We start from the raw sequence: 25,385 nt of genomic DNA on the forward strand, positions 1-25,385 counted from the left end.
AATATATTCAACAGCCTCTTTTTTGCTGAAATTTCTTGGCAAGAGTTCATTAATAAGTATGTGATGACTATAAAATAAGAAATATTCAAAGTGCCATGCCTTACAATTTTACATATTGGCCTATTTTATAATTCAGAGTGGTGTTTGGTTTATTCAGGCTGCTATTAAAAAAAAAAACATGAACTAAGTGGTTTATAAACAACAGAAATTTACTTCTTATAATTCTGGTGACTGGGAAGTTCAAAATCAAGTTTGCTGACAAATTCAGTATCTGTTGAGGCCTACTTCCTAAATCATAGGTGGCCATCCTTCTACCATAACTTTACATGGCAGTAGGAAAGAGAGGATTCCCCCTTTTATAAAAGCAGTAATCTCATTTATTGGGGGCTCCATGATCTAACCACCTTGAAATGCTCCACCTACTAATACCATTGCTTTGGGGGTAGGATTTTAATATATGAATTTTAAGGGGATATAAACATTTAGAACATAGCAGCCATTTTTATCAAGTAGTGTTTATTATACATCATGAAATTCATCTCCATTCAAGACAAAAGAGAACTATGTTTCTGTCACTAATTTATTGGCATAACTTATTTTATTGCAGTTCACAAATATTGAGATTTTTTTTGCAAAGGGAAGGTTTGTGGGAATCCTGTATCAAATATACTTATCAGTACTATTATTTTTTATTTTTATTTTTTTGAGACGGAGTCTCATTCTGTCACCCAGGCTGGAGTGCAGTGGAATGATATCGGCTCACTGCAACCTCTGCCTCCTGGGTTCATGTGATTTTCCTGTCTCAGCCTCCCTAGTAGCTGGGATTAGAGGCATATGCCACCACGGTTGCCTAATTTTTGTATTTTTAGTAAAGATGGGATTTTGCCATGTTGGCTAGGCTGCTCTTGAACTCCTGATTCCAAATGATCTGCCCACCTCAGCCACTCAAATTATTGGGATTACAGGAATGAACCACTGCACGTAGCCTTATCAGTGCCATTTTTCTAACATGTGCATATTTCATTTCTCTGTGATACATTTTGTTAATTCTCACAATATTTCAAATGTTTTCATTATTACATATGTTATGTTGATAAGTGATCAGTAATTTTTTATGTTACTATTGAAGTTACTTTGGGGCACTATTAATCACACCCATACGAGATGGCAAACTTAAAAAATAAAGTTGTGTGCGTCTGACTACTTCAGCAACTGGCTGTTCTCTAGCTCTCTCCCTCTGCTAAAGCCTCCCCATATCCTGAGACATAACAATATTAAAATGAGGCCAATTAATAACCCTACAATGACCTCTAAGTGATCAAGTGAAAGGAAGAGTTGCACATGTCTCACTTTAAGTCAAAATCTAGAAATAACTAAGCCTAGTGTGGAAGGCATGTTGAAAGCCAAGAGAGGCTGAAAGCTAGGCCTTTTGCACCAAATAGTAAGCCAAGCTGTGAATGAAAAAAAAAAAAAACTTGAAGAAAATTTAAAGTGCCCCTCCAGTGAACATGCAAATGGTAGGAAAGAGAAAGAGAAACAGCCTTATTGCTGATAGAGAGAAAGTTTTAGTAATCTGGATAGAAGATCAAATAAGTCATGATAGTCCAGTTAGGCGAAACCCAATCTAGAGCAAGAATTTGACTCTCTTCAATTCTGTGAAGGCTGAGAGAGGTGTCAAAGCTGCAGAAGAAAGTCTGAAGCTAGGAGAGGTGGGTTCATGAGTTTTAAGGAAAAAGGCTATCTCTAAAACATAAAAGTACAAGGTGAAGCAGCAAGTGACAATAGAAGCAGCAAGTGACTGTAGAAGCTGCAGCATTATTCAGAAGATCTAGCTAAGATGATTGATGAAGGTGACTACACTAAACAACACATTTCCAGTGTAGGTAAAACAGCTTTCTATCAGAAGAAGATGCTATGTAGGACTTTCACAGTTAGAGAGGCGATGTCAATGCCTGAATTCAAAGCTTCAGAGGACAAGCTGACACTCTGGTTAGGGAATAGTGCAATTTGTGACTTGAAGTTGAAGCCAGTGTTCATTTACCATTCCCTAAATACTAAGCCCTTAATAATTATGCTAGATCCAGTCTTCCTATGCTCTATAAATGGAACAACAAAGCCTGGATAACAGCACATCTGTTTACAGCACGGCTTACTGAATACTTTAAGCCCACTCTTTAGACCTACTGACCAAAAAGAAAAGATTCGTTTCAAAATATTACTGTGCTTTGACAATATAGATAATCATGCAAGAATTCTGATGGGAGATGTACAAGGAGATTAATATTTTCATGCCTGCTAATACAACATCCATTCTGTAGCCCATGAATGAAAGAGTAATTTTGACTTTCAAGTCTTACTATTTAAGAAATACAATTCATAATGCTATAGCTGCTGTAGATAGTAATTTCTCTGATGGATCTGGGATAAATAAATAAAAATCCTTCTGGAAAAGATTCACAATTCTAGATGCCATTAAGAATATTCAGGATTTATGGACAGAGGTCAAAATATCCACATTAATAAGAGTTTGGAAGAAGTTTATTCCAATGTTCACAGAAGACTTTGAGGGATTCAATACTTCAGTGGAGGATGGAACTGCCGATGTGGTGGAAATAATGAGAACTAGAATTAGAAGTGGAGCTTGAACATGTGACTGAATTGCTGCCATATTGTGATCAAACTTGAATGAATGAGGAATTGTTTATTATGGATGAGCAAAGAAAGTGGTTTCTTGAAATGGAATCTACTTCTGGTGAAGATGCTATGACCATTGTTGAAATGACAAAACGGGATTTAGAATATTACATAAACAGTTGATAAAACAGTGGCAGGATTTCAGAAGATTTACTTCAACTTAAAACAAGTTTTACTGTGGATGAAATGCTATTAAACAGCAGCGCTATAAGATAAATCTTTTGTGAAAGCAAGAGTCAACTGATGCATTAGGAAACCAAAAATTGTATGACTCGCTTTATTGCTATATTCACTTTATTGCAGTAGACTACAATCAAAGCCACAATATCTCTGAGTTATGCCCGTATTTTAACAATTTTATGAAGTAACCAATGCGAACTTAAAACAAGATGAAAATAAATTTTTCCTACACAGAAATGAAACCATGTTAGTGTATTAGCTAATTAATTATATTATTAGTTAGTTGCATAAATCTCAAGATTATGAGAAACTCGACAGAACTGACCTAAGTAGAGCTAACTGCCCACTTCCTGTGGGAAAAAAAGAGGAACCATAATGGCTTCCCTGATTACACTTAATAGCGTAATTCTGACTGGGAATTACACTTTGCACTACTTTTCTTTGTCTTTTTTGAGCAGAGCAGGACCTGTACTCTGGAAGCATCTGACTGGAATGAAGAATGAGGAGAGAAAGCAAAGATCAGTTGTTGACAGGTAGATTAATTTATAGCTGTATTGGGATAAGAAACAATAAGGGGAATAAGGAAAATAAATAACCCAAGAGAATCAAGATTTAAAAAGTCAAGCAAAACACTTATTGCTAACATATAATAAAAATAAAGGACTGTTAGTTATGCAAGAGAAGTGTTTAAGCAATATAGTCTCCTGAAAAATAAAGGATATTTTAAAAGATATACTATTGTAGAGATTAATTAGCCAACATGATTAATATTTTTTTAAAATTCCCACTAAGTTATTGTGAGTTGGACAAATTATTTTTAGTAGATGATAAAGTAAATAATATTGTCAACATTATTCTGGGATGTCACCACAATAAGTGATGCACAATCCTTGGAGACACCACCAAACTCTTTGTCCCAGGTGATGGTGTATAATAGAAACTCCTTCCAGTAAAATAAGTGACATCCTTTTAGTCTTCTATTGCTAAATTTTTTTAAAAGAAAAGGAAAGAAATACAGTAAGACTTTCTACTCTGAATTGGGCAATAATAAAAAATGTGCTGCAAGTTTTTTCTTTCCTTCTCTATAAAAAAATGGCAATGCAAATTTTATTGTTATTTCAACATGCCACAATAATGTACAATCATTATGAAGAAATGATCTCAGTTTAAATGCTACTTCACCCCTTAAGGCATTAAAATAGCACAGAAAAATTTCAGAGGAATCAAGTTAAATCTAGGTCATCAACAGAATATATGGCTGGTTTCATGAAATGGCCCCAATTTGTGATAAGATTGATCATATTTTAAATTAGTCTGTAGCCTCAAGATAATTCTCCAGAATGCCACAATAAATATATATGTCTTTATATGCTGTATATTTATTGTGCATTAATAAAACATGAATTATTAAATGCATATTTCTATAAATAGCAGCTGCATTTATATTACAGCATGTCTGATATTAGCTAATATCATTGTTTTAATGTAGCTGCATTAATACCTATACTTTGTGTTCCTATCTCCTTCATATTGAAGAATGATGTAGGTTTATATGTTGTATATGCTTTGTTACATTTTATGGGTGAGACAATATAAGAATATCAAGGGAAAAATATGTTTAAAATCATTAGCAATGTCAAACTGAATGAGAGGACACATTCTAGTTTTATAAAACTAATGATTTCTCACCAGGCCTAAGACTTTAATAGTTGAGATGTGGTTTGTCATCTTCCATTTCATTTAAAAATACTTTGGAAATTGTCCATTTGAGTGAGTTAAGATTAAAAAAAACCCTTGAGGCTTAAAAATACCCTTAATTTAAAACTAGATATCTTAAAAGAGAATAAGACTTTTCAAGAAGGTACTGCTCTCATTTTAAAAACAAAACAAAATAACAAAACTGAGGCCCAGATTTGAGTCGCTGTAATTCAATCATAAAATTCACTTAGAAAAGGTTTGATCAATAAATCAATAATTATAGAATTTGCCTAAGGTTATAAAGCCTCCGTGGATGAGCAATTCATTCCTATATCACATAATTATTAAGAATTGATTTTCATCCAGGCAATGTACTGGGTTTTATAGATTCAAAGATAAATAATAAACATTCCTGGCTTTCAAGAACTGACATGAGAAAAAGAATACGTAAAGCTACTGAATTAGAATGCAAGGTAATAGAGAAACCCAAGAAAACCTAAAACTGAAGTCATATTTTGTCATATTGCTCTTTAAAGTCCTTAACTGACTTCCCTCTTTTTAGAGTAAAAATCAAAGTTTGTATGATAGCCTACCAGGTCTTTCATCAGCTGCCTCTATACCTTCTTTCTGAACAAATTCACTTTTGTTCATGTTTTTTTCACTGGAGCCACCCTTCACCTCCATTTCCATTTCTTGAGAGATCAAACATGCCCTTCTTACCTTCTTCTAACCACCTGGCAAAAATCATCATTTCTTCTCTTACTATACCCATATATTTTATCATATTGGTCAGGTAACTGAAGCATAGAAAGATGACATAATTTCCTCAAAATTATAGATCCTGTACATGGTTGAGCCATAATTTGCATACGGTAGTCTGGTTTCAGATCCAACATCTTAACTGCTTTATTTTAAACCATTTTATTTTACTGCCTCACTAGTAGGGGAATCCAAAAAGAAAAGAAAATGCAGACCATTTTTAAATGGTTTCTCTCAAGAGGGTTTCCTCCTTGGCTTTGGGTTAGAAGGGAATAATTGGATACATAATGGAGGGAGAAGGGGTTGTAAGTGACAATATGGAAAACAGAGTTTGGCCAAGCTTAGAACTACTGCCAGATGTTACCAGTGGCTGTGTCTCCAAAGAATTAAAAACCGGTAATATGAAAGTACCTCACTGTAGGAAGGGTCCCCTTTTTAAACGAGGCAACTCTAGATTTCAATAAGACCAGGCCACAATAGTACTTGTAGCAAAAGAAAGGAAATCAAGAGAAGAGAACCATGCCAGCATTAATATCTTTCCTTTCCCTCTACAGGATTGGCTTAATTAGTGGGTGTGGCAAATGTAAATATAATGATTCAGTAAGCACAATCAATGTTACACTATTCCCATTTTTAATTATGTATCTCTGCATGGTACCTTTTTCATGTTGGTCAGCCCATTAAATCAAATATTTAAACAAATCGAAGTTAGCAACAAAGTTTTGAATTACTGTAGTAGAATTAATTCAAAGAAGAAAAGGGAAGACAAAGCAAGTTTAATTATAGTGTATTCATGAATCAATTATAATAACTTAAATATGCCAACACTTTAGATTACTAATAAACAATGCAACATTAAGAATCATTTATTTACTGTGTTGCTTTCTATTCTACATTTTATGTGTATGTTTATAATTTAATAACTTCTATTAGTAGGATCAATCATGCACATAATTTACAAATTATATGTATTTTGGAAATATATGAACAAAACCTTGTATTGAAAGGAGATCAAAATCAAAGAAGTTTGAAAAGTGTTGGCAGCAGGCTGACTAAATAGGGACATAGAATCAATTGTAATTGAGTCCTAATAGAGACACATTCAATCTATATAGATATATATGACTTTGAAAATGATTTTGAGTGCTTTTAAAACACTTAATTGTATTATAATTTAATAATTTAAAGTAGTTATCTCCTTTTTGAGTTGATAGATATCAGAAAATATTAAAGATTTTGTTTATAATTTAAACAAAAACTGATTTTGTTGGATTGTATTTATGCTTAACCTTAATAAAGTGGCAACTTCTGAGTGAAACCCAAAATACAGTTCTAAAATAATATTTTTATATATGATTTGTATGGAATCGTTACCCTTCAGCTGTCCAGTAACAACATTTAAATCTATACAAGAAATCTTTGAAAATAAAATCCTTATGATGCTTGTCAGTGCCTGAGAAATGGATGTCAAGCATAAATCTATTAAATAAATAGATATCATGGATTAAACGGTTCTTATTTTATAACATTATGATTTTCATGTCGGTTTTATTTTTCCTCCACATTGATATTCTCGATTTTAAAAAGATAAAGTGTTCATATTACGCATCATCTTTTGATTTACTTATAGAGTACCACTGAATAGGAATTAGCTTTGAAAGAGGTCATCTATGGGCAAAATGTCAACAGGATTGCTACACTGCCTAAACAGAATAATGTACAATATGAAGTAAGTGATTTAATTAGCTGAAACTGTCTCAGTAGAGTGCACTTCTTATCTAGTGAAGACATAAAAAAGATAGATAACTGCATTATGTCGATTAATCTACTCATATTTCAGGGTGAATATAAGAAATGCGGGAGCATATGAGCTATTTGTGTCAGGATAAATAGATAATAAATATATATAGCTTCACTCATTTGAGTCAATACAACCAGTTTTCCCCCCCACACAAAACTTATACTTTTGATGTTTCTACTCATAAACAATGACGCTTCCAACATAATATTTTTAAAAACTCTTATTACAATTTTAAAAATCATTATTTAAAGATATTTGGATACTATTATAAAGCCATTTAAGGATTCCTCCTACTTTTTACTTCTGTTGTACTAGTATGTGTTAATGGGGTTACTATGAAGTGGATATGCTGATTTAACAACAGTGCTGAATATTTTCTTGATGAACATTTTCTAGGTAATTTTTTTTTTCTGCTAAGTTTAAAGGCTCAATTTTGTGGTTATTTCTCCCTGTTTTAAACATGGTGAGATAATCTCCTGTACGCTAGTCCTTAAACAGAAAAGTCATAAAACCATGAGTCTAAAGAAGACCAGTCTTTGGCACAAGTTTTCATGACTTTGTAGCATTTAACCACCAAGCTCTTAAACACCTGGCATAGAGCATCTTTATTTAGCAAACTGAGGAAGCAGCAAAGTAGAGCGCTGTCTAAAGTAGGAAGAGACTACTCAACTCCAGGAATCCTGTTTGTATTAGAATCCCATTTGGAATTATGAGATCTGATTATTCAAAAGAAAATGAAAATCCTGATTCTTATATGATGAAATGTGTCCATTATTAAATTTTGAAAAATGATTCAAACTTAAAACATTGTAGACCAACTAATGAAAGGCAAACTGGACTTCTGAGGTCAGATACAGTCTCTGGGCCCTCCAGATAAACTACCCTTGACATCTCCCTTCCAATCATGTAGAAGCAGAGATGACCCCATTACAGACTGATTCTCCCACTGGATGGTTTTTCTTCTAAAGGAGCAGAGAGGTTACCAAACTATCAACTGAAAACTAAAAGATATATGATAATATTTTCCACACCATTTTTGTGAAGAAGGATATACTGATGATGACTGTCTTGGTAGTAAGATTTGAAATTACTTTTTAAAAAATTTTAATTGTATTTGCCCATATCTTTTTAAACTGCCTACAAAAGAACATGTATTAGTTTTTCACTCAGATTTTTAAATGTTATTAAATAATTATGTAAAAATTAAAAAAGGAAGTTCAATGCTCTGTAATCAATTTTCGTGTACAAGAAAAACAAGACAGTGGCATCATTTGAAAATATGAAAGAATTAGCTAGCTATACATTATTGATAGAGGAGACTATTTTAAATTGTAAATTTATTTATGATGGGTTTGTAATATGTCCTACCCAATAAAGACAAATGAACTCCCTCTGCCTTACAGTGCAGCCAGGGACATATCTTCTTAGTGAACTTATTTCTGTGATACGATCCAGGTTTTATTCTCATCCATCCCTCCAGCAGTCTTACTGTAGCAAAATCAGTTTCTTGTAACAGAAATAAAAGTTTCTTTCTTAGCTTCCGGAAATTATTGACTTTCAAGAATTTTTGAGATTCTGCCTCCCTTTAACAAAGTACAAATAAACCTCTGTTTAACATTCAGACAATCTAAAACTTGCTGAAAATCAGACAATGAATACCTATTGGAGCCTCCCTTGACAGATATTAATTTTCTGGTACAATCTTTTGTAAATATTTAATAATTAGCTCCTGTTTTATGAATATGCAGATGTAGGACAAGCCTTATATGAATAGGTCCTGGTTGTAGCAATTGAACTGATGCAATCACATGTCATCCCTGAAAACAAAAGCAGATGCCACTGAAGACCATCCTTGTCAAAATATTTCCACAAGCCTGTGAAAGGTCTTAACCTATACAAATGTTATGACTTTGCTTAGGGCTGTAATTTCTTCTTTTTGAACTCAAGTAACAAAAAGAGGATTTGTCAGTTGAATGAATAAGAAGAAGTAGCAAATTATTTGGGGATCTGACTAATTAAGCCTATCAGGAAGTACCTCAGGCAGTGTCATTATTTGTTTAGCTAAATTGTCAGTCTAGACAATGAGGGAGTAATGCCTTATTTTATTCTTCCTCCTCTATGATATTTTGCTCAACTGCATATTCTATGCTGCTCTAGAAGAATTCACTTAGAACAATTTTATCTTCTTTTATTGAAATTAAGTCAAACTCTAAGTGAGGTCTAAAAATAAATTTAAAAAACCTTTTTTACAAAAAGATAAGAATAACAGTCATATAGTGACTGAAAAAATAAATTTCTTTAAAATAAATTCTGATTTAATTGGGGTTGTTAGACAAACTATTGGACACAATATGAGTTTCAGAGAAAAACTGATTCTTTTACTATAAGTATGTCCCATGCAATATTTGGACATCTGTATTTTTGTTTGCTGAATCTGGCAATCTTAGACTGAATTTATGTTCCGGAGAAAGTGTAGAATAAGTATGTTTAAAAGAGGGTTCAGAAGATTTGTATAAAAACTAACTGTGGAAGTCGGCCTCAGCTCTTTAGATATATGCCTGTTCTGCCACAACTGTCCAGCAGTCTGCTCTACTCAGCTGCTTCTACTTATCACGTTTTCCAGAATCCAGCTACGTTCTGTCACAGCTCTCCATACTCATATCTCAATTTTTACTGAGACCAAGTTTTGATTTATCATTATCATATGGAAGAATCTATATCAGATAACTTTTTAAAACTTGTTTATTCTATTTCTCAATATTCAAGCAAATAAAGGGTTTTGCAAGCCTATATTCCCATCCACAAAGGAATTGAGGTATTCCTTAATTTCCATTATAAGAAAAGAATAACGATTAAAAAAGAATATAGAAAAAAAAGAAAAACTTTTATCAGAAGGTGCCAGGCTTATTATTCAAAGAAATCTTGTTTCATTTCCTTTGCTACATCTATCTTTTTTCTATAATTTTCATCCAATGTAGCAAATAAAATATACACATATGTAAATAACACATACAAATTCCTATGTCAATTTATTGTATAAATATCACTCACAGAAAGGTGAATGAAAAGGCAGTACAAAATAAATTCACTTTATTTCACAATTTTAACTTGACTGTCTCGAATTATTGGAAGATCCTTTAAGATGTATACTGTAAAGGCAGTCCTACGCAATTTTTTTTTTACTAATACTTCATGGTGTTTCCTGCAATGTTTCCCAGATATCTACACAAAAATTATAATAATACTTACTATGGTTTGTTTTTACTTTTTGTTTGTATGTATTAGGTTCTTCATTCATCCAATTGTCTCCTCTTATAAACAATTATAAGGGCCAAATTACAGTTAGACTAATACACAGTAAAGTTAAAATGTTTTGCACATTATATTTCTTCACCATTTCATACTATTAATTTTAAATTCTAGTTAAAGTTGATGTATTTTAGAAATGTTTTTAGTTTGTCTCAGAATATATATATATATATATATAACTCAGACCAAAAATTCTAGTGTAGTTGTTCTGTCTATTCCATTTTACTATATTTAAGCCTAAAGAAAAACCGTGGTGGCAAATGACAGAAATCTGTTGATTAAGCTCATTGAATTGGCAAACCTTAAGAAGAGAGTACTCTCTTTTTCCATTAGAACATCACCTTTCTGATGGTGAAAGTACAGTAATTGATACTGTTTGGGAGAAGTGACTAGAGGTCTATATCCTTAGGAAAAGATTTCAAAAGCTTTGGATTCTGTTATGTTTTATTATCAATATATTCAGAATTCTAGTTCTAAATTCCCTTCAACTCCAGTTATTCTGGCGACAAGCAGCTTTTACTTGTATTTCAGTCTCTGTGGCTAAGTCCTATCACCTGTTAGCAGACGAGTTCCTGAATCATCAGGTTCTTGCTACACCTCTCAGTGCAAGCTTCCATGCAGATAAGCATTGGCTGGGTGCAGAATGCTGCGTATAAAATGCTTAGAAACATAAATCACTGTGGCTATGCACAGTCCAATATTTATGCACTATGGCTCTGCAACTGAATTCTCTGTGGGGGATATTAAAAACACAGAGTCTCAACCTCATCTTCTATTCACTAAATCAGAATCCCCAAAGCGGGAATACCAAACATGCATGCAGTTTATAACTGGCACAGGTGATTCTGGTGTATTGTAGAGACTCTGAAATACTGATTTGCTCTTGGAATCCTCGTCCTTCCTTGTTTTGTGAGTCCTGTGGGCAGCTGAACTCAAGATCTGATACTTTCAGAGGTACAGCGTATGTAGGACAGAAAGGGAATCTTGGGGGAGGCATGGCTTGTGCTGTATATTCCCGTGTCTCCTTGTGAAACTTGCTTCACTTCTATGAACATTACATTTTTCTCTGTGAAATATACCTTCTATGATATACCAGTGAACTATAAAAGACATCCTGGAAAGACACACCTCAGAACAAAGTGGGATTTATATTTTCTGAAAAACAAACTAGTCCTTGATTGTATATATTAGTAAGAATTTTAAAAAGCATAGAATTGGTAATAACACTCTAAACCTATATGTATGTGTAAATTCATTTTCATATTTAATACACTTGTGTTTAATATAGTGTTATATTTAATATACTTATTGTATTAAATATATTATGTTTAACATGATATTTAATATACTCATCCACATTTATATCCACACCAATCCCATTGGTCTCTTTTGAGTTTTTGTTTCAGGCTTTTTTAAGAATGTAGGGCAAAGTTTTGGTCTTAGTCTTTTAAGCACAGCAGCTACAGGAAGGGAGATTTTCTTGCTCTGAGAGGGCAAAAAAAAAAAAAAAGACCAGCAACTTAAACCAGGGGAACTGACCTAAAAGGCTGTGCCACTGATAAGATTCACTTGGACTTAGCCGGATTAGAGGCTTGATACCTGAAGAGAGAGAGATCAGGCTGAGGTGTTTTGCTTTGTGTCTATCAGATGCAGAGCATTTCAGCAGAAATGCAGCAATCTCACAGCAAGCCTTAAAAGGTGGCCCAAGAGCCTCAGCATCCGATGATATCATGTCAAACAAATGCTATCAGCATCTGGGAAATCTCCGGAATCTGGGCATGAGTATAGACTCTGTGAGTTCATTACTCTATGAGAAAATCTAAAAAAAGTTTAAAGACATACAGGTAAACACCTGACCATTCATTTCTTCTTTCCTTCCTTTCTTTCTCTCTTCCTCCTTCCCTCCTTCTCTCCCTCTTTCTCTCTCTGTCTCTCACTCAGCAATCCGCAATGTTTCAGGCATTGTCATAACTCAGCCTTGAGGATATAATAATTTTTAAAAATATTATAGAGCATAACCTCATCCTCAAAGAATTGACATTAGTGGTTAAACTAAATAATTAAACCCTGACAAAGTATTGTTAAGAGTTAGCAGTCTTCATAATAGGTATTTTATTTTGTACTTTCTTCAAAGTTTTTATGTAAAAATATAAGCTTATATATTATTTCATATGGAAATATATTAATATCAAAACACATGATCAGTAAAGAAATTATTTTTAACACAAAAGTGACTGAATTACAGCTCACTTCCATACATTTGAATAAAATACCCTGGCTTGGCAAATCAGTGTAAGAGCTTTAGCTCAACTCAGAGAAACACTAGGTGTACCATAGTTAAATCATTATAATCATCATAAAACATGGTATATATCTATTAATGCCTTGTATGGGACAGGCATTATGTTATAGATTCAACATAAAGTAAAATACATGAAGCATTTTACATTTAATTTGTGTAACAATTCCACAGAGTACCTGCTATGAATATGTTTATTATTAAAATTAACTGACTGAGGCTTAGAAAGGTTAAATGACTTGTTCAAGGTAACACAGCTAGTGAGGCCAGAGCTGTTTCTCCCAAAGGCCCTCTTCTCTTCTATAAGCAGACTTGTGGTTTTAAAGAGCACACTACAAAATGTAACCCTACTGTAGTCAAGATGATGTCATAGATCATTCTCTATCAGTTCAAATCAAGGTTCTTCATCAATTTACAGGAAGAGGCTATTTACTGGCTAGCTGTAATATATATATATATATATATATATATGTATATATGAATATATATGAGAAACATGTAATATATAAAATTATAATATGTAATGTTATAATATATCATATATTTTATATTTAAGAACTATGTAATGTATAAAAATTATACTATTTATTTAATTTAAATTAAATAAATATAAATTAAATAAATTATAAAAATATTATTTATTTTTATACATTACATTTTATATCTTACATATTTCTTATATATAAATTATAATATATTTTATATTATATATAATTGTATATATTATATATTTCTTATAAATATAAAAATATATAACACAGAATATATATTTCATACACACACACACACACACACACACACACACACACTCACACACACTATAACCAAGACAGGTTTATTGTAGGAAGTAACCGGTTTCAGTTCAAGAGCTTGATTTTAGAAAGGTGTTAAGCTCTATTTATCGTAGGATGGTTGGCAGAAGACTAAAGAACAGAGATACACATATTCTCTATTTGTGTAGGTACACACAAATGTACATGCATACTTGCACATATGCTTGTTTACACATGTATCTATCAACTCCCAAATCCTAAATTTCCTATTTATTTTTTACTGTTAATAAACTTCCTACAGACAAATGAGGTGGTTAGAAATAAACAGGGACTTAGAACACAATGGAGTTATTTACTGAGGCTATTAAGTTAATAAATTGCTAAAATCAATCTGTTCTGAAAGAAAGTGTGATTTTATTTCTCTATGATCCCCTTAAATGCATGATATGAACACAGTGTACACAACATAGCGGTTTTTAGAACCAATTTTTATATGGTCAACTAATTAAAAATGGTATCTAAATGGCATATAAAATGTTTTCTAGGAAAAAAAAGTAGAATTCCTGTAGGGTGTAACTATTGATTGATTTCTCAGAAATAAATTGTGAAGCTCAGAGATGAGTCCCATTTATAGTTATGTAAATATCACCAATAATAATGGTAAAGTGCAGTGTTTGTTTTGAAATAAGCTTAATTTGTCTCATAATTCTTTCAAAATAAATTCATTTCTTTATGCACTTTGGCTAATATTGGAAATGGAAATAGTATTCAATCAGTTCTAAATCATTTTTTAAGCTAGATAATTTCTGGAAAGTGCTGACTTTTGTTAGAAAATCTGAAAATGGAAAATTCCTCTCAGTGATCTGCTATGTCTTCACATATTATTTATGAAGTTAATACTGCTTCATGGATTTCTTAAATCTCAAAATTCAGCCATCTGTAAACCTCTCTTCTCTGTAATGAATCTTGGAATAAGAAAGAAGAGAAGATATGTTTCAGCTTCCAGAGGAGATTTCTGAAGTCCAAAGCATTAAAGCTCACATACTTGTTTACTCAGGTGAATCAACAAGTCTTTTTCTCAGATTCTGTTTGCTTTTATTTTGCATGTAATCCTGATAAATTTAATCAGTTTCAGAGCCATCATAGGTTCAAAACAATAGTTTAAAAGGGAAGAAATGAGGTTGCTTCAGATAGGCATAGTAACTATGATTAAAACTGACAATTGAGGGGGAACATATTAAGATAATTATACAGGTCATCAGATGAGTGAATTTAAGTTCTATTTTAGTCTTACATCATACAGGGAAAAGAATTCCATAATCTAGTTTATTGTAGAAATGACAGACAGCTGACTTCTATCATAGTTAACCATAGTTATAAATGTAACATTAAATTATGTTCAATAAATTCGTAAAGGGAAGATTGGTATAATAAAAAGTAGAGATCTGAGTAATACATTGTAGGCAGATTTTATTCTATATAAACATAGCAGGCTGTTTAAAATGGGCATAGCAGGCTGTTTAAAATGGGCATGACCAAAAAACTTTATTTTGTGTTACCTAGTCACTGCAGTGCCTCTTTTAACAATAGGTTTTGAAGTTAGCTAATACATCAAGGTTTAGTTCAAGTTTTGGCTACATAATAACTACTGATGATGTTGCAGCAAGAGATTTAATAACAGATTTAAGTGAACCTTTTGGATATCATAATAATCAATCAGTCATTGATTATTTTTAATATGCTCATAATGATTTGAAACATTATATCCAGCCTCTAAGAGAAGCTATAATTTCATGTATGGATTTTCTGATTAGTAAATGCCAATACATAGGGAGACTAACACTTCACGAATTTATTATAATAGTGAGGAGAAAACCATATATTATTATCTCTCCCACAAAAGAATTGGAATAGAATAAACATAATTTATTCTGCTTGTCTTAAAGACAAAAACATTAAAACAGAAGGAGGAATCCACAAGAAAATAGTACTTATGAAAGAAAGATGCTATGAAATATGCTGCTAAAAACAGAGAGGATGAATCAGTTTTATCATTTTCCAGATTTTTCAGATCATCCATTATTTCTTTTTTAAGGTACTAAATAAATTGTGAATTATCAATACACATGAAATAGAAATCTCTGTGCTTTACTCAGAATATCACAGGAATTTAGAGCTAGAGAGTGCTATCTAGATAACTAGTTCAATGATTTTCAAATAGAAGTACACATCAAAATCACAAGGCGTTATAAATTATCTAGATGCCTGGACCCATCATCTGAATCAGAATTTTAAGCACGTGTCTTTTCAAAAGCAACTCCCTATTTTAGAACAATTGAGTCCAGCTCCTACATTTTATGGAAGAAACTGATAAACAAATTAAAATGTCTAATAATAGGTATTTGCTTATGCATATTTTGACACTAAAATAAAAAGGTATATAGTCTTTAATGTAATAAAATAAATTGGTATATAGTAAACTTGTATGAATACTATAAAAAGTTTTCATTTCATTTTATGATTCTAATAAATTGGCTAGTTGTGAATCATAGAACAAAGTCATGTCAAAGCTAGACAATCTTCAAATGCTGTCTCTGCTCTTTTAAGTTCTCTAAGCTTACAAGTTGTTTAATCTAATAAAAATTAAAAGTTAAGAAAATATTTATTTTTAGAAGCTTAACATTTTAGACTAAATTCCATAGAAACCATTACTTAAAAGCAATATTAATATAAAATATATCCATTTAAAGGCTATATATAAGAGCTATTTCAGGATGGATTAATTTTGTCACACTCTGAAGTATCTGAGAAATTAATGAGAACTAAATGTGCTTTTGTTTCTCTTTTTGCTACAAAAATTGAATTTTTCCTTTCTTTAGGCATATTCAGATGGCTGTTTGTGTTTTGAGAATTCTGGAACTCTGAAGCTCTGATATGAGTCAGATTCTCTGTGTTAATTTCCAACAAATGTGATTAAGCAAATCTTTATAGAGAAGGAGGATATGAAAGAAATGAAGGCTTTAGTATTTGGACAGAGAGCAGTTGGATTGATTCCGCACTGATGGGGAGTTTGTATTCCTGGAGAGAGAAGAGAACCTAGAGGTTTTTGTGGTTCCAACTTGGTATACTGAAAGGACAACTGGGACCTGACCACTGATTAGCTAAGCATCATGCCCTTGAAGGCAAGGGTACAGAGAAGGTCCTGGGAGCCACATTTGGTATGCAAGGATTGAAACCATTTCACAGATTAACATATGTTTGAAAGGAGCATGGAGATACCATATAGGCATTTTATTAGGAGCCAAGATGAACTGTATAGCAACGGCTGTTCCCCATTAATTCTGGATTGATCCACCTCCAGTGTTTACTCAAATCCCAAGGGAAGGAAATGAGCGACTCTCAAATAATTGACATGTGCCACATTTTCTTAATCCAGTCTATCATTGTTGGACATTTGGGTTGGTTCCAAGTCTTTGCTATTGTGAATAGTGCCACAATAAACATACGTGTTCATGTGTCTTTATAGCAGCATGATTTATAATCCTCTGGGTATATACCCAGTAATGGGATGGCTGGGTCAAATGGTACATATACACCATGGACTACTATGCAGCCATAAAAAATGATGAGTTCACGTCCTTTGTAGGGACATGGATGAAGCTCGAAACCATCATTCTCAGCAAACTACCGCAAGGACAAAAAATCAAACCTGCATGTTCTCACTCATAGGTGGGAATTGAACAATGAGAACACATGGACACAGGAAGGGGAACATCACACACTGGGGTCTCTTGTGGGGTGGGGGGAGGGGGGAGGGATAGCATTAGGAGATATACCTAATGTTAAATGACGAGTTAATGGGTGCAGCACACCAATGTGGCACATGTATACATATGTAACTAACCTGCACGTTGTGCACATGTACCCTAAAACTTAAAGTATAATTTAAAAAAAAAAACAAAATAATGAAAAAAAAATTGACATGGATTTTCAACCATATGGTGGATGAAAGTAAAGGTAGTTTTTTATTTTTTTGGAAGACATATAAATTCAGTTTATTTTTGCATCTGAATGTTTGGGGGAAAAGTCAAACCTGTAGTATACGTGTGTGTGTGTGTGATGTGTGTGATATTTATATACATATATTTTTATATATTGCAGAGTTGTTCCTTCCACATTAGTTCTACTGCACTATTTTTGTTTCCCCTGCTGTTATCAAAAATAAGCATTCATTATTCATGTAAGATAAAGAGGAAAACGAAACTAAAATGAGAGGGGAAATACTAGATTAATTTGATCATACATATTTAAATAACCACAAGAAATAGTTATTCTCAAATATACATAACAAAGTTACCCTAGGGAATAGATCTTACTATACACATTCTTAACATTTGTATTTTATTATATGCTAGACTTTCAAAAGATTATTTTTTCCTCCTATTGTTTTCTTAGATTTACTGAACCATAAAGAAAGGAAAAGAAGAAAACTGGCTCATTGTTACAAATCGCTTCCTACTGTGGATTTGAAGTCTTCTTATTTTCTGCTTTTCATCTAAATTCAACATCATGATGCTGCAATACAATCAAAAGAAAATGCTGTAAATATAAAAATGTTAATTTAAAGCTATACACATACCAGGTTCAAAGAAGATGCAAGCCACATGTCAGTGGGATTGCCTGGGTTCATCTGGACAGTCCAGCTCATACAACAAGCAGGCCGGTGACTCTTTAGGCAAATGCGAATGTTTTATAGATTAAATACATCATCTTTCTGTTTTTTTAAGATTATTAAATATTCTGCAGAAAAATCCAACTCTGTGCCTTTCTAATTTTCTCTTCCACTTCAAATCCTTCACATTTTCTGTTTTTTCTTTTACCAATGAGTTAGTAAAAGCAAGTAAATATAAAACTCAAAAAATTATGTATTATGTCTATTCCAGGCTTTATTTTAAAAATATGAATTTTGGCTCTTTTTATATGACTTAGTATCTTTGTACTATTTTTGTTTTATTATTATAGAATGCATGGTTTTCCAATAGTATACTATTTATTCATACACAAAAAGGCAATATTTAACAAGACATTTGAGCAAGAAAGCATTAACTCAAAATTCAGGGCTCAAGCCTACATATATTCCATCGGAAGGACCGGCCCTTTACTGGCTCCTGGGAGATAACCTCTGAATTTGGAATATCCTGACAGATAATAATGTCTTTGATACCTGAGACCTCGAGCTGTGCCAAATAGTTTATGCTAATTAGATGTGATTTATGCTTGCAAGCCTTTTTTTGTATGCCTAGGGCTTTGGGGCATGCTGCATCAGCTTGGCCCCTGCAGGAGCTGGAGACTGATTAGCTAAGGTCAGTTACGCAGGTGCTTCATGTCATCATGACTGACCTACAGTGAAAACCATAGACAACAAGGCTTATGTGAGCTTCCTTGGTTGGTTACACTTTATATATGTTGCCCTACATTGTTTCTGAGAAAGTATTTTAAGTACTTTTCATGCAACTCCAATGGGAGAATACACCTGGAAGACTGTACCTGCTTTATCTTAGACTTTATCTAATGTATCTTTCCCTTTGCTAATTTTAATCTGTAACTTTTATTGTAATAAATCCTAGCAAAAAGTAAAACAGTTTTTCTGAGTTCTTCTTATACATTATCAAACCTGAGGGTAGTCTTTAGGCCCCAGACACAATATCTGAAAGCTATGAAATGCTTTGAGCTTTAATATTTTAAGCAATTTGTGGTCTCCATAACACCATTTCTTGGAAGGATATCACCAGTATGATGACATTTGTGTTCTTGAAGTTGATATATGACTTACAGTTAGGAGTTAGATAATTTCAATAGTCTCCTTATGTTAAAATATATTTAAACCAGTTAATAAGATGAGAACTTTATCTCTTCTTCAACTTTGCTTCTTTCTGCTTTCCCCTCCCCCCAATATTCTTATTATCACAATTTCTGGAAATAGGAGTCAAGATCTTAAACTGATACTACAGTTAGTTGGAATAGCTTCTTAGTGGCAATTCATAAAATAGATAAATGAGACAAGAATATCCTTGGAAGTTCTGTTATTTGGTATAAGGCAAGATGTAAAGTTGTACTCCTTGACTTGTCAAATGACTGGCTTAATGTCCCACAGAATATCTGTGGTAGTGTCAGGTCTGAAAGTGGAATCTTATGATTACAGGTATGGGGTTCTTTCTTCTGTAATAAACTCAGATTGAAGTTACTGCCAAAATCACAACCTAAAATAAAGCTTAATTACATTATGGATGTGTACATTAGATGATTTACCTGCAAGTAAAAGGAACTCTGACTTCAGCAATATTAAACAAAAGGCCATAAGGATCAAATATATTAGGTCCAGAGGTTGGGCAGGCAACCTGAGAGGTTCAGTCAAGAGTTCAACAGTTGACCACAGACCAGATTTCTTGTATCTCTAATCTCTGCTGTTTTCAGGACACTCACTAATAATAGACTAATAGTTTATTATATTATTATTTAAGTAGTTAATAGTGATAGTCTAATCAACTATACCCCCCCCATCTTGCTTTAGGGCCTCAAAATGGTAAGAGCAACTACATAAATCCAGATGTTAGAAGGTATAGGAGAGGTCACGCATACTTTTCCTCACATTCTAAGAGCAGGCGACGAAATCTTTCCTCAGAAAGAATGCCTCCCTTGCCTCAGAGACCAGCATAGTGTCACATGTCCACTTCTAAAGGAATCCCCAAGAGTGGGATGTGATTAACATGACTGCCTTAGACAAAGCATGAGACATGGACCAAGACAAAGCATCCAGACAACCACAAATACTTGAAAAGTGGCTAGACAACCTCTGGAGTAACTCTGTTTCTGGTCATGGATATGTAAATGCGTGTTACAGTTATTCCATTAGGTATCTGCAGTCCTTGTGGGAAAAAACAGTTTGCCACAAATGTTCCTTCTATTGTAAAAACAATGTCAGTGCACTGACAGTCAAAATATGTGGTGGCTGAAACCATATTTTGACTTTTCAAAGGTTTGCTTTTAAAGCTTTGTTTTCTAACTTCAACAAGTATAGTCCTCTTGCAAATATCAGTTCTGTTGTTAAGTAACAAACTATAAGCCTGGATTAGTATTGTAGCCCTGACTTGTGTTGTATGCTGCTTATTTTCTGAAGCCAGTCAGTGAGTGAGTCCACCTTGAGTAGGTGTTTTTATGTCAGGCTTTGTGAGAAATGAGGAGCCGGAGGGGATCCCAAATCAATTGCCAACCATGTCACAGATCGTTTAAGGCAGAATGGAACATGCTTGTGACAAAGGTGATGACAAATGAATATGTACTGAAGGGACAACACCAACAGATGAGTGAAGGAAACTGGAAATATGTAATATGAGATGGAGGTCAGAGTGAAATGTAAGATAATGATAATGAAATATATGTGTGAATATAATACCATGAGTTAGATAAAAATAGGTGGCCGTAAGACTCACACAGTGCCTTTCAGAATAAATTCTGAAATTTTACACAAATTCAATATTGCCACAAGTTGTGAATCCAATAAGTGAACAGTTTGTTATATAATATTTAAACCAACCTGTATAGAGTGGAGAACAGAACATGTTTTACTACCTTTAAGTTAAAAAAAAAGTTGCTTGAGTTTCTGTTTTCTAACCTTGAGAAGTAAGCATATGTAATATATATACTAACCTAACACACAGGCAAAAGCTCACTCTATTTGTACGTAGGTGTTAAATTATATTAGTCCACATTTAGGTATATAAAAGACCAATGGATACTAACGAGATGCAGATCTTTGCAGGTAGAATTGTGCTCACAGGCATTCAGGATGCAGTCATCAATGTCCTGTTCACATCTTATCCCAACATAGCCTGGACTGCATAAGCAGGAAAAGCCATCAACCACTGGAAACAACAGAAAAGAGAAAACTCTTAACATTCCTTTAACCTTAGTACAGGTAATTATAATTAGTCTAAAATTCTATAATCATTTATGTAGTTCACTTTTAACCAAATAAAGTAAGAATTATTATATTTAATCTATTACATAGTCATCTACAATATTTTCTAAATAACTATCTTATTCAGTTCTATTTAACTTAAAAAAAAACTTCAGTTAGTTGAAATAAGAACAATTACTATGGACATTTGGTAATAGTTTACAAAGCAACAATGAAAATATCCAATTTTACTTGCTCTCTCTTGTTTTTGGCAGTACACAATATATATGATAAATAGGTTACTCTTGTATCATTTAATTTTCCCAAGTTGTTTTAGGTTTAATAAACAAGACCTTAACTGTTCAGTTGTTAAACTTCTATGTATGACAGAATATATTAAAGTGCATTGTGATCTCAAAGTTGATAATGAGCTACTTAAGCCTTAGTTAAAAAGAGCTTTCACATTTCATCAAAATCTTTGTAAAATAATGATCACAATTTTTTCTTCATTTTACCATTAATGATGAAAAAGAATGGTGTCTGAAGCATCTCAAGGAAGTAGTGACAGTATGAATTGCAGTTGGAGCAGGCACCAATTTATAACTACTTGCAGTCAGTCCCTTAGTTCTTCATTATCCCTGAGATTTACCATGAAATCTATACTCCCATTACGCCTCTGTGCATGTACTTGCTATTACTCTCATTAAATGCTTAGGTCTTCAGTGGCAACATCATTTTTAATGCACTGTAATAAATGTATCTAGCTTCTGGATTTCTGCAGCCATGTTTTGTACAACATGTGTAACTAGGGCCTCTAAGGGGAACAGGGCAGTCATAGACATCAACAAGAGACAAGTGAAATACACAAGAATAGGCAGCTCCTTAGACAGGATTTTACTTCTGTTTTACTTTCCTTTTGTATCTAGCACCTAGTTTTTAACCTCTCATTGACTACAAATTGTTAATAGATAAACAGATGTAATTGTAAATGAATTAATGTGATAAAATGTCAGTCTGTGCTTCTATGTTACACATGATATTTTTTATTTTAACATATTAAAACCACATATACAATATATAATTAAGACGTGGAGTGTCATCAATCATAACAATATTTAAAATTATCCTTATGGTTATTATTTAAGTTGGGATACTGATGCATACTGACAAGTAACAAACAACTGGAGTCAAATTAACTTTCAGCATTGATGTTACGTGTTCTATGAAGACAAATTATAAATTACATTAAACGCAAAGGACAACAAAAGGTAACTTTGAACAAACAAAGTGTCTGGAAACAGATTGTTAAAAAAATTAAGCATGCTTTTATTGTCAATAAATGTGTTTCTAACATAGATTAATACAGACAGGGAATGTGTTTCTAACACTTTATTCTGGAATAAAAATCTAATAAATAGACTAAGTGCCAGAAGAGAACCTAGAGAACTAAATTGGATACCAAAGGGAAATCGGATACTGCAAAGAAGATAGAAAAAAATTAAATATTTAAAACAAAGTAACAAAAAGTAGAGGGTTTTTCTCATATGTAATTTGTTACCCACGGGGCTATGTGATAACCAATAACCATTTCACAGGAAAGACATGTTATACACATAGTCTTGCTCTTGATTGTTGTTGTTGTTTTTAACAGAAAATCTAGTCACTGTGATATGGAAGTGCTGGAATGGGAAGAGTGTGGTCCCTTTAAATGATACAGAAGGGGGAAGGGAAGTGCTGGGTAGAAGAGGGCGTGGTCCCTGGCTAGGGCTCCACCCCCATGGATCTACGTGAGGACTGCACTCCTGCCTTTAGGCCAGAATGTTGCATTTCCCAAGACCACCCTGTCCCGCCCTGCCCACATCGTGTGCCTATAAAAACCCCGGAGACCCTAGCAGGCAGACACACATGTGGCTGGATGTAGTGAGAAACATATCAGGGGAAGAAGACACAGTGGCACCTGGACATTGAGAGGCGCACATCAGCAGAGGAACACACAGGTGGCTGCACATCAAGAGGAACGCACTGACAAGCGCTGGCATGCTGGAGCTTCAGAAGAACATGGAGTTTTGCCAGGGCAGTCAGAGGGGAGCCCAGGCCGCCGAGCACCCCAACTCCAAGGGAAAACCACCTCCCTTCTGGCTTGCATTGTCTGAGAGCTACTTCCACCCAGTAAAACGTTGCATTCATTCTCCAAGCCCAGGTGTGATCTGATTCTTCTGGTACACCAAGGCAAGAACCCAGGATACAGAAAGCCCTCTGTCCTTGTGACAAAGTAGAGGGTCTAATTGAGCTGGTTAACACAAGCAGCCTATAGATGGCAAAACCAAAAGAGCAAAACTAAATGAGCACCCTGTAACACACGCCCACTGGGGCTTCAGGAGCTGTAAACACTCACCCCTATGCACGGCGGTGGAGTCAGAGCTCCACATCCTGCCTGTCTATACGTTCCGCTAGAGGAATGGGGCACTGAAGAAGCGAGCCACTCCCCCTGTCACACACCCTGCAAGGGGGAAAAAGGACCATTCCCATTTCAACTGCATTGGTATTAGTCTGTGTTTATAAATATTTCATACTACTATTTTGAGGCCAAATTTTCTTAAAATAGGCCTTCCATGAATCTGGATATATTATTCATTTTATGCTTAAGTGTGTACCAGACATCATATATACTGGTTGTACTGAATGAAAGTTTGAAATGTGACAAAACTTTTTGGTGGAATATACAGAGGTATTTTAAAACTGTAACAGCAGGCCGGGCAGGTGGCTCACACCTGTAATCCCAGCACTTCGGGAGGCCGAGGCGTGTGGATCATTGGAGGTCAGGAGTTCAAGACCAGCCTGATCAACATGGTGAAACTCCATCGCTACTAAAAATACAAAAAAAAAAATTAGCCGGGCTTGGTGGCACATGCCTGTAGTCCCAGCTACTCGGGAGGCTGAGGCAGGACAATTGCTTGAACCTGGGAGACAGAGGTCACAGTGAGCCTAGATCATGCCACTGCACTCCACACTGGGAGACAGAGCAAGACTCCATTAAAAAACAAACAAACCTGTAACAACAAAATGGTGAACAACCATATAATGGTGTTCGAGATTTACAGACTCACACACAAACACACACATATATGCAGTGATTTCTCATATAGTGTCCTGTAATAAATACTATTGACATGCTAGAGTTCCCTGATCCCTCTCGCAGGACATGCGACAGGGGTGTGGCTGGCCTGCTCAGTTGACGCAGCTGCTGAAACCCCTTGAGGGAGGGGGACCACGCAGATAGGCAGGGGCAGAGGCCAGGGCGAGTGCTTTGGGCTCTGGACCTATGGTAGTGTCTAGGGGTGGGTGCCTGCAACCCTAGTGTTACAATGCTCTCTTAGCCTTGCTGTCTGCAGATGGCTTTAAGGGTTAACCAGCTGAATGGACCCTCTGCCTTTTCACAAGGGCAGAGGGCCAGTATGATAGCTTTCTGTATCCCGAGCTCTTGCCTAGCGTCCCGGAAGATTCGGGTCACACATGGGCTTGAAGGTTGAATGAGAGATCTTGAGTGGTGGAGGTGGCTCTCAGCAGGATGGATGGGGAAGTGAAAGCGGGGGATGGAGTGGGAAGATAATCTTCCCTTGGAGTTGGGCCGCACAGTGGCCAAACTCCTCTCTGACCACTCCCAAACTCCTCTTGGTATTCAGATGTTCCTCCTCTTCTGTCTTTCTCTGCGGAAGAGTCCGTTGGTCTGCCTGTCTTATCTCTTCATCTTCCGGTTCACTCTGGAGTCTGAGGTTCAGCATTTATATGGGTACAGGCTAGGGAGCATGGCAAGCCAAAAGGCAACTTTTTGGGTGGAAAAACAGGAATGCCTGTTCTCATTTATGGCTACGGGTATCCAGGCTTGAGGATGCGGCCTTTGCCAGGGCATCTTGT

The 25,385-nt window shown here is 34.4% G+C and overlaps 1 protein-coding gene across 1 annotated transcript in view; it reads right to left on the minus strand.

Annotated features, from left to right (window-relative positions):
- LOC100974207 (eyes shut homolog) overlaps nt 1-25,385 on the minus strand; it is a 1,877,183-nt gene that overhangs the window by 1,167,571 nt on the left and 684,227 nt on the right. Inside the window, exon 13 of the mRNA XM_063605324.1 lies at nt 21,314-21,435. Coding sequence (XP_063461394.1) covers nt 21,314-21,435 — 122 coding nt within the window. The remainder of the gene's footprint in view (nt 1-21,313; nt 21,436-25,385) is intronic.

The sequence above is a fragment of the Pan paniscus genome, chromosome 5, assembly GCF_029289425.2.
Source record: "Pan paniscus chromosome 5, NHGRI_mPanPan1-v2.0_pri, whole genome shotgun sequence".
NCBI lineage: Eukaryota > Metazoa > Chordata > Mammalia > Primates > Hominidae > Pan > Pan paniscus.